This window comes from Molothrus ater, chromosome 4 (assembly GCF_012460135.2).
Source record: "Molothrus ater isolate BHLD 08-10-18 breed brown headed cowbird chromosome 4, BPBGC_Mater_1.1, whole genome shotgun sequence".
NCBI classification, from domain to species: Eukaryota; Metazoa; Chordata; class Aves; order Passeriformes; family Icteridae; genus Molothrus; species Molothrus ater.
In genome coordinates, this window is record NC_050481.2 from 60,743,481 (window position 1) to 60,759,562 (window position 16,082).

The following is a 16,082-nucleotide window of genomic DNA, read 5'->3' on the forward strand; positions in this document are numbered from 1 at the left end:
CAAAGATGACTGCCATGAATTTTTTCTTTCTGCATATTTATGTTGTAGATTTCTGAGGAACCCTCAGGTGCATTTCTATATATTTTGCTGAAATGTTTTCATAGCTCACTGGTAACCAGCAAAGCTCTCTGGCTTAAGTTTTTTGAAGAAATCACTGGAGTGCCAGGGTATTCACGGACACTGTCACATATCTGAGTATGAGTACAGTTGCTCAGTTATTACAGAGGTTATTATTATTATTATTATTATTATTATTATTATTATTATTATTATTGCATCATTACTTGCAGAAAATAATGACGAAGAGCAACATAAGAATATTTTCAATGTGAAGAATGTTTTCAGAGACTGGATGATCAGCTTGATCCACATTCCACTCTGGAGCTCAGCTAAAACAAACCATCTTCCTCAGGGCACTGCAACAAATGAATTACCATAAAATAAAGACACTTGGCAGCCAGGTTCCTATTACAGTTGCTTCTTGTTCTGACCAGTCATCATGACCTCATGTTCTCCCTGTTTTAATATATCCACACACTGTCTCTTTCTTGTCTCATACTTAACACTACATTCCTCTGGGCAGAAAGCACCTCCCTCTGTGTTTATGGAACCAGCTGTGCCTAGTGACTCCATGCTATCACAGTTTAAATAACAAGCAAGATATGTATCTGATACCAATTTAGGGCAGAGCTGAACAACATATTTGATTAAATCTCTACATTATCAAAGTCCATGGAAATTGTTATTCTTGAGGTTAGGGTTTTTCATGGTTGGTACAAAGAAAGAAGAACCTTTTTCAAAGAAAGAAAAAACTTTAGTTGCCCATCAGTTCTGATATATTGCAATTATAACCATAACCACATCAAATGTGACTAAGAGCAATATTTTTACCAGAAATTCTGTAAAAAAATCTCTTCTTTATCTCCAGCATTTCTTCCAAGCCTGGTCATAGACAGAGAAAGTCCCAGAATTCAGACTGGAATTCTGCAGTTTGAAGGATACCCATCACAGTATTACTGAAAGATCCCTGCTTTGGTCCATGAGGGGCACACAGGGGACAGACCTCAGCTGTGTTCTGTAACCACTCACTGATGAAAAGATACCAAACCAACTTCTGCAAAGCTGCAGAAAACCAGCTGCTACTGCAGCAATCACAATAGAGACCAGTAGGTATGGGATACATACCAGTGTGAGACAGAGGTGTGTTTCAGGCTCTTCAGGCTTGGGTAGCCCAGTTGGCTCTGACAGCCTGTGGGAGCTCTAGGAGATACTCTGGAACATACTTATCCAACATCACCCCACAATCATGGCTGTCTGAAACTGCAGACATCATTTCTAAGGACCACTCATTAAGACAGTTTATTTTCTCTGTGGGATTTTTAACTTATGTAAATGCCTTACAAATAAAGGTGCCCTCATTCTATGAAGTGAACCATCTGGAGTTCTTTTTTTTTTTTTTTTTTAATCCACAGTGTTAGAGGTCAGGAGGAGAACAAGTAAGTGTTCAGGGGAGATTTGGAACAACTAAAAAGGAATGAGAAATATGAATCTAAAACGAATTAATACAAAAGAGGAATTCTCATCCACAAAATGAGGTTCCATTGTTTTATACAAAAAGAAGCCATTAATTATTAAATACACATTTGCTGGTTAAATCTGGGTTAATGTGCTGATTTTGGCTGGGGTAATTTTCTTCACAGTGTCTATTATGGGGCCATATTTTGGATTTGTGCTGAACACAGAGTTGATAACATAAAAATGTTTTTGTTATTGCTGAACAGCACTTACAAAGAGCCAGGGCCTTTTCTGCTTTTGGTAATGGCCAGGCTGGCCAGGATGTAGGGGGTATATGGGAAGTTGAGAGGAGCCACAGCCAGGACAGGTGACCCAAACTGACCAAAGGGATATCCCAGACCATGTGACACCATGCTCAGTCCATAAAAGGGGGGGAAGAGAGGAAGGGGGGGACATTTGGAGTGATTATGTTTGTCTTCCCAAGTCACTGTTACACATGATGGGCTCTCCTGGAGATGGCTGAGCACCTGCCTGCCCATGGGAAGCAGTGAATTAATTCCTTGCTTTGCTTGTGTGCGAGGCTTTTGCTTTCCCTATTAAACTGTCTTTATCTCAACCCATGAGTTCTCCAGCTTTCCTTCTTTTAATTCTTTCCCTGATCCTGCTGGTGGGGAAGCAAGCAAGCAGCTGCCTGGGGCTTGGCTGCCAGAGGGGGTGAAACCACAACAGTTCTGTACAAAACTATTATGGCAGTGAGAGTGATGCTACAGAGCAACGCTTATTGGCATCCTGAAGATGCCAGTAAAACTGTCTTAATTGTGCTTTTTTCAGAAGGAAACGTTTTGAACAAAAAAAATATGTAAAGCTTATAGTTTAAAAGGTACTTCTGTTATTGCAGCATTAAGACTGGAAACTCACTCTCCCAAGCATTTACTTTGTATCAGTCATTGAATTTCTATTTGGTTATGTTTGACAAGTCTCATGGGGAGCTAAACACTCTGTTCTGTTGCGACTGTGATTTCTGAGACAAAAAATATGAAATAACTTTGAAAATGACAGATCAGGTTCACTGGCAGGCTTGTTCTGCTGAGCTCAGCAAGAGGGAAAGGCTGCCTGGTATCAGTCACTCCTAGGGGCTACTCTGACTTGCACTTGCTGGCAAAAGTCCTTCAAGGACCATCTGCCAGCAAGAACAGTGGGGGTGGGCAGGGGGAGGAAATCATTCATGTGCACATTCAGGTACTGCCAAGTCCTTCCCTATCCTCAAAGACTTCAAACAGTAGAAGCTACCACGAGCAATATTTAACATGTCAGTATACCAGGTTTTTTTTTCTGTGGAGTCCTCAAAATAGAAGCACTTCACCAGAAGAGACACAGAGAAGCTACATAGAAAGAGAAGATAAAAACTGAACAGATAAAAGAATTTCTCTTTTATAAATTTCTCGTTTAGAAATACCTTCAAAATATTATGCTTGTCATCACAGAACGATGGTCAGCATTATCAAGCACTGCAGGATAACTATACTGAAAAGACACATCTCAAAAGGCTTATTGGAAAGTCAGGGGGACACATCAAATATATACAACAGATATTTGCACACTAAGCTCATATCCTCAAAATTGCTGATACAGGTCTATTTATTTAACTTATTACTATAAAAACACATAACAGCCCAAAGCATTCAAAATAGAAGAGCATAGCAGAGCTGCTTATGTTCCAATAAGAGAACATTCTGCTTCCCTCAATCAGATTTAAAGAGGAAGATCAAAGAGAAAACATTTAAAATTAAATGCAAAACCTTATTCTGATTTGAGAAAAAAAATCATATTTTACAATTACATAGATATACACCCTTTACATATATATGCATATACACATATTGCAAAGTAGAGATTAATTGGCTTAGGCTGCCCTGTTATGTGTACCCATTCCATGCTCCCAGTTCTGTTCTTCTGTAAATGCACCCTTAAAAGCATCGGCTTATATGGAAAGGCAACAGCTGTTCAGCTCTTGGCATGATTAGGATTTTCTCCCTCTGTGGTATTGGACAAAGAGAATGGTGATCATAAATAAGCACGCCCTACAGTTTTCCTATTAAAGCCTCCTCTTCCTTACCACCATGCATCTCTGTCTCTATCCCACTATTCATCACAAACTTTTAGACATCTAACATTTAGATTATGCTTGGTCTTAGACATAGCCCATGGAAACCTTCACTTGAAATTAGCAATACAGACTTCAGTGAAATGTTTTGATTTCATGCCACTCTGTGCCCTCTGGCACAGTACCAGATCTTTTAAAAGTGTGAGGAACAACAGAGGTTCTTCCCTATCATCAAATCTTCAGTTTAGGTTTTATGTTTACTTGGTTCATGGAAAGAAAGACAGAAAGAAAGACAGAAAGAAAGACAGAAAGAAAGACAGACAGAAAGAAAGAAAGACAGAAAGACAGAAAGAAAGAAAGAAAGAAAGAAAGAAAGAAAGAAAGAAAGAAAGAAAGAAAGAAAGAAAGAAAGAAAGAAAGAGTCATATTTGGCTGTCCAGACAGTGGCACTGGTGGCACACTGTCTGCAGACAATGTAAAACAAGTTCCTCTTCTGTAAGGAAGATTCTAAGCTAGCCTGTAAGCCCCAGTCAGGTGAGAAGCAGATATCCTTGCTGACACCATTTATAAATCTCTCCAGGATGGAAGAGGCTTTAGGTTGGTTTTATGATGGCTTTTCCTGATTTGTTGGATTCAGACACTCCTCCACTCCCATTTCCATGCAGTTCTACAGCCAACGGCCTGAAACCTCAGTTCAGCTGTTTCTTTTGCACATCAATTCTACCATACTGATGCTGTGAACAGAGAGGAGATTTTCTGTACTTAACATTTAACACAGTAGCATTTTCTTCATTCATATCCTGTTCCTGTGAAGGTAAGTCAAGGGCAGAATCAATGTGTGGAATAGATCTCTGACACAGCCTCATCTCTAAGCAGTTTCAGCACACAGACTCTATGTAACCAAGCTAATAGCATCAGCAGAGTATAAATAATACCATCATTAGGAAGGTACTAGAAAATAATAATCTCTATCAGTGTGAAACCAGCAGCATTACAGATTTAAAAATGTTATTACTTGCAGGCAAGGCTCAACTCAATTTTCTCCCCAGCTTCCTTTACTTTGTGAAGTGCCCAGCTCAAAATCAGCATGAGATCTGCTCAGAATTTGTGTCAGATTCCAGTCCAAGTTACAAGAAAACACACACTTCACTATCCCCAGCAAAGATTACTCCACACAAGAAATCCCTGTACACTTACTAACAGGTTCAAGGGTACAAGCAGAAAACTCACAGTTCACTCATCACAGTCACTGCACTGCCAGCTGTAAAAGCAGGAAAGGCAAAGTACACAGGTCATAGCACCAGTTTTCTTCTGCACAAGCATTTAGCCAAGAGGGTATTTTATGGGGAGGGAGATGCAGAAGAAAGCAGGGGAGGGAAGGAAGCAGCAGCATCAGCAGTAACCTTGCAGCACCCACCCTCCAGGGCTCCCAAAGCTCTCCCAGTATCCCCTGCACCACTGGGGATAGCACAACACATCAGCCACCAGGCAGGAGTGGGGCAGGAGACAATACTGAATCAATTACTGCCAAACAGACCTTCCAACTCTTCCCAACCACTCAGAGGCAGCCAAACCTCAATCAAAATAAAGAAAAATAATACCTACCCAAAATTGCAAGAGAAACACAATGCCAAAAACCTATTTACAATTAAAGTTTCCTTTCCAATTACATATCAATCCTTCTGAATGTTTTTTCATATTTCTGGAGTCTAAAGAACACTGCCCCATTGTGCTCTACCTGACATAAACAGGCAGCCTTCACTCCAGCACTCTTACAAAATTAAGTAAACTAGCACAGAGACTCCTTTCTCAAAAACCAACAATGTTGGTGCAAACGCTAGCAAAAAAAAACAAAAAAAACCCTCAGAATTTAAAAATTATTTTAAAAAAGCAATTGCTATCCAGAATAAATGTAATTCCTAAGTTATCTCCACTGCTTCCAACATAAAGAACAAACAGGACATTGCTCTCCCAACCTAGTCACAAACTGCCAGAATACACTTTTTCATTATCTCCTACTTAATTATCAAATTAAGCTCTTTTTCTTTTGAGCAATATGAATGGCACAAGGTCATTGAGCACTTAGCACAGAGATAGGATCTGATAGATTGTTACAGCAAAACCTCTAAATTCCATCTTACAACTCAGTTTTTCAGTTCAAGTCAATTTCCTGGAATTTTAATCACTGGGGTTTTTCATTACAGATTAATAAAAATTAAGGGATTGATTAAAATTTAAGTGCCTTTTAAGATGCATCTGTCCTTTAAAACAAATTAGGTTCTCTTTTTCCTGAAGCATGTTCTTAAGTATTTTTTATAAAAGAACATATTTCCTAATTTGCTTCATCTCCCTGTAAGAGCCTAGAGTATTTGATCAAGCAAAAGAAAACACACAAAAATCCACAGCCTCCTGGCACAACAGCCATTTAAGTGCAGGAGAAATTCACTATCAACTCCAAATGTACAGTAGATGAGCCTAAGAAAGCAACTGCAAACAGTATTTAGCTGCAAAAACCTTCCTTTTGCCCCAGAAAATCTCACAATTCCAGAGTCTCAGTATTTACTCTGCTAATTTTTCATTTGCTGCATACTATAGTAGAAAAAACTTATGGAAAATTTAGATTTCATCAGCCTCAATGCTCTTGAGCTGTTAGGTCTCATCAGGCTTCCTAGAAATTGAAGAATGACAAAAACAAAAACCATGAGATTTTGTAGTTGATCTTGTAGCTTCACTTTGTGAGTCAGGATTTTATGGAATGCAGAGAATGATGGTTACCTGTGCTGTCATTATGATAACCAGATGGCATTCTCAGAAGGCTCCTGAAAGAGGATTTACATTCTGTATCACCTTTTCATTTTTTGTCTGCACGTCTCATCCTGCATAAGCAGCATTTGTTTTGGTAGAACTGTTTTCAACATCTGACTTCAAATACTCTGCTACGAGATTAAAGGTGACACTCCCAAAAGCAATTTCAGTAGGCCTAAATTTTCTAGGCACTCAAAAGAAAGTAATTAAATGGGTGAAATAGTTATTGTGGGACTTGGGGGACTATTTGCTTGTTTTTTCCTTGCACTGAGTCTGCTATAAATACACCAGGATCACAGGAATACCCAAGATTTAGGGAGGGTTGGCTTTATATGTGCACAGAAAAATGTATTCCCTGCCCTGTAAGAGCTTACAGCAATGGTTCTGCAATGAGTTCCATGTGTGGCAACACTTAAAACCTTTAAAGATACCATAGCAGTGCTGTTGAATACTAAACAAATTTAAAACCAAGCATTTTTCATATCCTCTATTATGCACCTGCTCATTGCTAATGGTATCTTGTCACAAACTGCTGGACTAAAACTGTGAACCTAAAGACTAATGGACAGTAAAAACAGTCCTTCATTAAACCTAGAGAGACAAGTGACAAATTCCTTCCTACAATCCCAATAATTCTAAACAATAACCTGATAGAAGCCTGTGATGACCATGTGATAAGTCTGTGAAAGCAGTTGTACAGCCTGATAGTTGAGCAATGAGATTTCATTTCTGATAGCTTTGGTACTTTAGTCTCCCTTTTACTTACACATGCCAGTGGCATCAAGCTTTGATTAGAAGGCATTTCCTCCTGCTTTATCTCAGTAATTTCTAGGTGCCTCAAATAAACACTTCCTTTTGAACAATCTAAGATTACACAGCTCCTTCCAGATCATCACAAACAGACCAATGTACTTCACCCTACCTCCAAACCTACTAGGGAAACACTTTTCAAGTATCTTGAGAGGACTGGAAATAAGCCAAGTCCATCCTGGATCTATTGTAAACACAGATCTATATTATTTTCACAGACAGAAAGTCATAAAAGGAACAACATTTTAGCGTGGGGGTTTCCCAGCTGTGCAAAGACCACACATTATTCAATGTGAACCTAAAGTGCTTCTTATCCCTTGTTTTGCAGCCTGTTTCTGACACTTAAACTCTGTCCCTTAAACTCTGTTATCTAGTGGTTGGTGAAAAAAAAGTTTGTAAATTGAGCCTGAAGCCTCAAACCAATTTACTGTATCTTCAGGAAAATATTTAAATACATTCTTGAAAGACTGGTTTGACCTTCCTCCACTCCCAGTCCCTGGGCAGAAGCTCTGAGAGGCTGTACAATCACTAAGATATAACTGGGGGTAAAGACAAGTTGATAAAGTTATTGTTGATGTTTTTAAGACAGGGATCTGTAACTATGAACATCATGCAAAGCCTCTTCCCATGTAAGCAGTCCCAGCAGAAACAACAGACTGGTGTAAGTCAGGACTCCAGGATGAGGGAGCTCTGGATGCTCTGGGCCCTGTGCTGCTTTACACATGTGCTACTTTAGATCACCACCACTCAATGCAAATATGCAGAAAAAAAAATCAGACTCTGTATTAATTAGTATTCACAGAAAGCAGATGCAGAGACAGATGAATTTGTGGTCTGAATAAATACTGTGTGAAGAAAACAGTCTCTATAACCATTCTTATGTTTGTCCTAAAAATGTATTTTTGTACTTGAATTTAAAATGATGTCTATTATAAAAAAGGTTTAATTGTGATAAGGTATATAATTATCTTCAAAGGTTTACATGGCAGAGAGGGAGTTTGGAGCTGAATTCTGGACTTCAGATGTGAGGGAGGCCAACTCTGGACCTCTCTACATCTTTGTCAACATCAGTAAGAGATTAGCACGCTGCACTGCATTCAAAAGAGCTGAAAAAAATCAAATCCACATGATTTAATGGCACTATACAAGCATTAAATAAGGTGACTTATTAGCAAATGTCCTAATGCCATGTGTTCTCATGACAAGGATCCTCAAACTGTTTTCCACTTCATGGATCAATCTCAAATGACTTCTTAATAGGACTTTGTCATTAATTCTTATTATGAAGAGAAGTCCATAGCCCCTGCTACCTGATAAAATTTTTTTAAAAATTTAAAAGTCAGGAACTGTTTTAGCTGTATATGGAATGAATACTACTCTGATTCATATCCTTTAAAGTTAAAAAATTAAGAAATCCCTTCAGGAAGTCTACTTTGACTAGGAAAATTAACTCTTCTTACTCTATGACTTCATGGAAACAGACAGGAACAATGTTACATTTATACAATTATTGAATTGTGCTATAGTCTCTTGTTATCACTCCTGTTTACAAACAGCCAAAGAAACAGAGTTAAACAGACTTAAGGGCCTCAACTACAAATTACAATCAAGGCATTGCAAATCCTTCACACAGCATTTGAAATTAGAAAAGTAATTCACTATGACCTAACAGCCTTGCTAAGCCTTTGTTTCCCATTTTCTCAGATTTATTTCTGTGTTGAAGAGATGTAAATTTGGCTGAAAACAGAATACTTCTCACCATATTTGAAATATGTAGTGCTTAACTCCAGGAATGTATAGGGGAATTAATTTGCCCAAGTGGTAAGCACTCATTAGTGTTGCTCTGAAAACCTGCATCAGTCATTAATTCCTCTCACAAAATTTATCACATATTTGTGGTTTGGATGACTACTATCTATTGTGACTGCAATACATACTCTTTATTTTCATATAGTGTAGAATGCTGCATGTCTAGCTTTAGATAGGCAGATTTCATTAATTGTAAAATAATCTAAAAAGGAACAGTAGTTTACCAGCTTAATTGCTGTTAATATCTAAATTACATAGTAATTATGTAAAGAGAAATGGTTAAGATATGGCTTTGCAACAGAAACCTAATCATTCATTTAGATACTGGAAACCAACATACACTTTCTTATCAATTTCTGGTGCATTTCAAAGCATGCCTCTTGGTCTAGTGCCCGACAGCTCCTCTTGCACACAGGGCTGCCACCAGTGACTGCTTTTCTGTGCCACATTTACAACCAGGCTGCATTCAGTTATTCACATGCCACTTCCCAAATGTGTACATAAAGCATTGACAAAGCCTTTAGCAACAAAACAGTGCAAAAAGAAAAATAAATGTACAGGTGCCATCCAGCCACAAAGAAATATCAAAATGTGACAACAGTCAAGCAGAATAATGCAACCTCAACGAATCCAGCCCACGCTACTTTATGACACATGAAGTGATTATCTGTTCAAGACTGGTGGCTCACTCAGGACAGGGGCCAGCCTCCATCAAGAGCCCATCCTGCAGGAGCCACTGCCCTGCAGCAGCCTCTGCACACACAGAGACTCTTCCACCCACTCACCTCCAGAAGTGACTTCTTCAGAACTGGGCTGAGGAGCATTGGCAGGACAGTGTGGGGAAGCTTGCATTGCTGCTGCCCTTGCTATACCTGTCCTGTGGAGAAATAGAGGACTTAATTTCCAGGGCTGTCAGACAGCACCTTCCACATTACAAGTGACGGAAAAAGAAATGAATTTGAAAATGCCTGATTTGAGCAAGTACATTCTGGGGTGTAGTGAAGAACTCCCAGTTCCTACAGAAGTATTTGGATTACTTTCACATCTTGCTGGAGCTCCGTTTGCAGCAAGCTGGATTCTTTGGTTCATGAGCTGATGATGCCCTTGCCAGTTACCTATGTAGCAAGCTGAGATATGGTCATTGAGAGCCAACATAACTAGACAGCCCAAATAAAATAATTAAGGAAATCATATTTAACATCATCTCTCAACTCTGATATGAACAAATAACCATTGAGTAGTTCTCCCTTCTATCTCCTTTTCAAAATGGCAGTTTTCTGCTCTTTATAAACTTCCTGTACAGAAACCATTACTATATTAATTACCTAATAGAGCAACAGTTATTTTGCTTCTCCTGTCCAACCCATTCCAACGAGACACTTTATTTTACTTCCACATAAATCTACATAGGCTTACCACAAGAATCAATCCTAACAAAGACCTTTTTCTTTTTTAAAGGAGAAGAGGAAACTTTCCACAGTTTTCATGGTTTCCAGCTGGGGCAACAGTTTTCAGCCACCAGTTTTTAGTATGACACATTCAAATGATTTGTATATCCCAAAGTGCAGTCCATTAGAGAGAGAGAGAAAGAGACAAAAATAACTCTATCTGAAACACATGAATAAATCATTCTTTTGAGCATGGTGATGAATGCAATGTTTTTTCATTTCCAAACCAAGTCTTTAAAGCCCTACTGAAACAAGTGTGTTTGTTCCAAAAGTGATCCCTGTATCTTTCAGGAGTGCGGTGATGGTTTTTGGTTTTATTTTCTTTTGAGGAAATGTCAAGTTTAGACACCAAGGACTGGAAGCTAATGACCAACCACTTTTTTCTGGTATGAGTGTGCACTGAATACTGATGTTCACAGGCAGGAACAATTTCCAATAATTAATTGGAAAAATACCAGCCTTCATTGCATTTGCTTAACTTTGGTCAACAGCAACGTTAATCTTGCAAGTGAATTGAAAGACAAGACAAAGCCTATACATGTGAGGTTTATACATAATTCAGAACTGCTGAAAAGCATGGAAAGCAAGACAAGAAAAACATTATAATAATATGGCAGAACAACTCTACTAAGGAAAAAACAATAACCCCAAAACCCCACACATTCATGTATTGCATCTATTACTTCAACTGAAGAGTAAATGCAGGGATAAATAGAATTGTTCCCTTCTTATTTGGGCAAAACAGACTCATGCATCAATCACTTAAAAAAATTCCAGACAGCTTGTTTTCTTCTTTTTTTTTTTTTAATTTGCAACTGCATACTGTTTTTCTCTGAAGTTCCCAGTTTCCAACATACTAACCCATTCAAAGCAATGAAACAGTTTGTGTCTCTCAATATCTGCTAATTGGAGTATAATTATAGCTGTCTATGAGCTATGACTATAAACAGACTTTGCCAAAATATTTGAAAGAAATCTCCAGGAGAAACAATAACTGGTCACATATATAATACCATATTTAATAAATCCAGTATATTTAAATATAAAATAAGATACAGCAGGTTGGCTCAAATAAATATGATTGATTAATTCTGTTCTGGGCACTACACATCGATGTCCTATTCACCTTCTAAAGAGTGATTATTTTCATCATTAACAGGAATTCTAGTAAATCTGCTCCACTTTGTGTGACAAAAACAATGAGCATCAGAAAGAAGCAAAATGAGAAGAAGCTGACAACCTTAGGTTTTATGTGTTACCTAAAGCCTTCTCAGAGTCCCCAGAAAGTCATGACACATGAAAAATCTAGATATTACAGTAACAATGCATTGATAGCACTGATCAGATCTCCAGAGAAAAGATTACAAATACTTTGAAATATTTGCCACTATCTTCTAATAGTCATTGAAAGGACTAGAACTTCTAATTTATCTACTCTCCCTGAAATGCAAACTGGTAAATTCTAAAACTGTGGGGAGGGGAACCACTACAATTGAAAGCAAGAGCTGAATTGGTCACAGTGTGGATTTTGGTTTCTTTACTTTAGTAATCTACAAAGATATCCATGCCATGGTTTTCACATTTTGAGGGTACCATACATTTATTTCAGAAACAAGTCTTAAGTCTTCAAAACCAAACATCTTATGTTTAAATGCTTCAAAGAGCCTTTCCTTTGCTTACATCATCCTGATTTTCTCCCCACAAATTACTGTTCTCCAGCCTCCCACAGTCTACATTGGCCTATGTACAGCAAGCACTTCAAGAGGCACTTTAACCATATGTGATATTCCTAATAGGTAGGATCACTTTCACTGTCTGGGAGAGTAATTCATGGAATTAAAAAAGAGAAAAACTTTGTCTCAAGGAAGATACATTCCAGAGATTAGTCCAATTAAACAGAAAGTTCTTCCATGACAGAAAGCTATTTTTAGGATGAATATGCATCCTGCCACCAAATCCAAGGTAGAATACATCTTCTAACTCCATGTTTAAATTTTATGTAGAATCTATCATGCATACAAGAACTAATACAACTCCCAGACTGACTTATCACCTCCACCAGAAATTTTCCTGTGAGTCCTATAGAAATCACTGGTTTTTCTACAGTTCATCTTCCCTTTGAAAAATGAAGAAAACCCACCTTTCAGTCTCCATGACTTGGACAAAGAAATGGTGAGCAGTACATATTGTGGGCCTTTACATGAATGAATCCATGCATCTACAGCAGTGGATTCCCAAGTGACAAGATTCAGGTGGTGCTTGAACAGAACCTTTCCCATTCCCTGCAGGTATGAGAGGACTCTAGTCCCACCTGGGTCTCTCCAACCAACCCACAGCTGGTGAAATAAAATAAAACTTACAGCTGAATCATGTCAGTCATCACTGTTACAGAGCCCATACTTAAATACCAATGTCCAGAAATGATACTGCTGGTACTTGAACTTTAATCTATAGTCTCTACAGAGAAAGGAAAATGGTAGCTTCAATATACTACATGGTATGGTTTTGCTAAGAACCTATGATTTATTTTAATGCAAACTAAAAAGAATATGGAATATAATTTCCACCATTGCTATTTGAGTTATCAGATTAAAATGCCATCTTTCTCACTAAGAAAAGAATCAACAAGTCTTTCTTGAAGCAGAAATGTCCAAGGCTATTTGGTATATACTTCAAACAATCTCGGCAGCCGGTGGTGGCCAAAAACATACACTGATTCATGAAAAAACATACAGAAAATTCACTCTTGTGCCAGCCAGGCTTAGGGTGTATTCACTATGCACTGTGGACTGCAAGACATCTAAAACATCCACAGTGATAACTAACATTACAAACTCACTGCTTCACTTCCAAGTTACAAACTAAGGGAAGGCAAGAAATGGCCAAAAAAAAATCTATATAGACTCTGAGTAACTTCAGGATGTTCAGCAAGAAGTGCAAAATTCTGCACTTGGAGTAGAAGAGCTCCAGACATCTGGCAACTGTCTGGAAAGGACCTGTGGTCATCCTGGAAGCTAGGGCAATGAGCCAACAGTGGCTTTGTATCAGCAAACCACGCTGGTCCAACACTCGGAAGAGAGTGACCAGAATAAAGGGAAATCATGCTCCACTCACCCCTAATGTTTGAGCAGTGAGCAAGAGTTCAAAGCTCTTCCACAAGTGACTGAACCAGGTTATGATGAAGTTAACCATTTTTAAAGACTGATTAATTGAAATGAGTAATTCTGCATGCGACACACAGTTTTTCTTCCAAAAAATTCAACTGTGCAAATTCTTCAGTCATAGTTTGTTCTTTTATAGTGGGTTGATCTTTCAGGTTTGTCCTTAACCAAGGAACTTTAGGATGCTCTTAACAGGAATCACCAGCTACAGAAAGTCCCCTCATCAGCTTAAGTGTTTCCTAAATGTTCTGCACATAGCTCAAAAACCCCTCTCTCTCATAATGACACTGTGAACTTTCTGGAATCTGTAAAAGCATAATTTAGGAGGATAATATGAACCTAACAAATTAGCACAAACCCAAATGGACAAATGAAGGGAAAAAAATTACTGTTTTGTTAAGACACACATTTTTAAGGTTCTAGGAGACACAACCCTAAAAATTATCTCTAGCAAAGAAAAATTATTTAAGGTCTAAAACTATGGTACTGACATTCATGAAATATCCTGTAATTTTTTTTCAGAGAGATTTAATTATACCTTTCATACTACTCATGCATTTAAAGATCTTCTGGTTAGCATTAATTTGAATTCTATTGCCACATAAATTAATACAACTTAGACACATTTTTCAGCCCTTTAAATAACAAAGTGATGTGTCCAGGCAGCATTTCTTGAAAAGGAGAAAAAGACATACAATTAAAACCTGAACTGCAACTACTTTACATTTCAGAAAGTTAAAAAGTAGCCTGGAGCTAATTACCTCCAAGAGAAAATCTGGAGAGCAGTTTTGCTTCAAGCAAAGACTTAACAGTATTTAAAAGAAAACAATATGCAGCATGAGTAAATCATATAGCAGACAAAAGGGTCAAAGAAAAATAAATGGGTTGTACTCAAGTTAGTATAAATCTGAATGCATTAAGCTCCTAAGGAAACTTGCAGACAGTATTAAGGTCACAGCATTCAACTTATAATTTTAACCCTGATTTTAACCTTAAATCTAATAAATCATATTATGCATGAGAATTTCCAAGTAGATTTCCTAACTCATTATGCAAATGAACAAAATGATAACTAAATAGCTACAGCACAGCAGCCACAGAAAATCTGTTCCTTTGGTTAAAGGACAGCATATGGGTTACTGATGAACAGAATTGCAGTAAATCCTAAGAAAAGTAACAAATCCACATAATTTTAAGTCCCAGAAATTTTTGTGCTAAACTGCAGAATGTACTTACATTTCCTGACAGTAGTAGGAAAATACAAGCTTTGTAGATTCTAACAATTCTGAATATGGTAGATGGAGTTCAGCCACAATTTCATCTTTACCTACTGCTGTCCTAAAAACAAAGCCAGCAATGGTGTTGAATCTCTGAAGATTTAGCACACTCAGTTTCCAGAAAGGTTTTAGGTGAGCACTGAGATAAACTCTTCAAAAAAACCTCTTCCAGTACTAGGGTTTATAACCTACATCCCCACACTATACAATGTAGTACTGAAGACAAAAGTAACTAAGGTTACTGTACAAAGTAGTTAGCACAAACAGATGTAGAGATTAAGAGAGATGAATATAGATGCAGAATAGATGTGGAGGTGAGACACTGGAACAGGCTGCCCAGAGAAGCTGTGTATCTTCCTTGAAAGTGTTCAAGGCCAGGTTGGATGGGGCTTTGAGCAACCTGCTCTAGTGAAAGGTGTCTTTAAGGTTTCTCCCAACCCAAGCCATTCTATGACTTCATAAGATTAAAATCATGACTCAAACAAAATATGTGGTTTGCATATACATACATATATTTTTCTGGACTTACAACATGTACAGAGAGTACAGCCAAGCAAAGCCTGGACCCAATCCTGCTCCAGCCAGTGGCAGGTTCTCAACAGACTTCATTATAGAAGTATATAGATACTAAATTTAATATATAGATACTAAACTACAATTACACAAAGGCTGTTAAAAACCTGTCAGGATATTAAAGATGACATTGCTGCTGTTTATTAGAAACATGTACAGTAACCTTAGTGTCCTAGCAAAACTAAGTAGTGCATTTCTGTTTTTTAGAACTTATCAGAGTAAAAAAATGAAATGAAATTAAAATAAAAAATTCTGTAATTTGTTCACTACCATTTCTGTAGCAGGATAGCATGAGAGACTGAAATGTTAGTGGTTAGTGACTAACCAACCATTTGCAATAGCTGAGGGTGCTTTCCAAGGCTGGGTTTGCGGGGTCCCAGCCCAGGGGCAGAGGGGGTGAGCACCCACCAGCAGAGGCCACAAGCTGGGGCTTGAACCATGTGAGGGAGAAGGCAGGTAAGAAGCAGAGGTCAGATAATGCTTTTTACCACCCTTAGATAACAGGCTCAGTTGTACAGCTTCTCCCTGGGAAGGACCAGGGCATTCACACAGGCCTGAAGGTTTCCATCCCTTCTGATGG

The 16,082-nt window shown here is 38.1% G+C and overlaps 1 protein-coding gene across 5 annotated transcripts in view; it reads right to left on the reverse strand.

Moving 5' to 3' along the window:
• The window catches only part of PPP2R2C (protein phosphatase 2 regulatory subunit Bgamma), a 190,236-nt gene that overhangs the window by 105,169 nt on the left and 68,985 nt on the right, over positions 1-16,082 (reverse strand). Inside the window, exon 2 of one of the 5 annotated variants that reach the window (XM_054514743.1) lies at positions 9,829-9,915. The exons of 3 other annotated variants lie outside the window; for them this stretch is intronic. In XM_054514743.1, the coding sequence (XP_054370718.1) occupies positions 9,829-9,915 (87 nt within the window). Of the gene's footprint in view, positions 1-9,828; positions 9,921-16,082 lie in introns of all 5 variants that reach the window. One more of the 5 variants, XM_036382746.2, reaches the window with a different exon arrangement.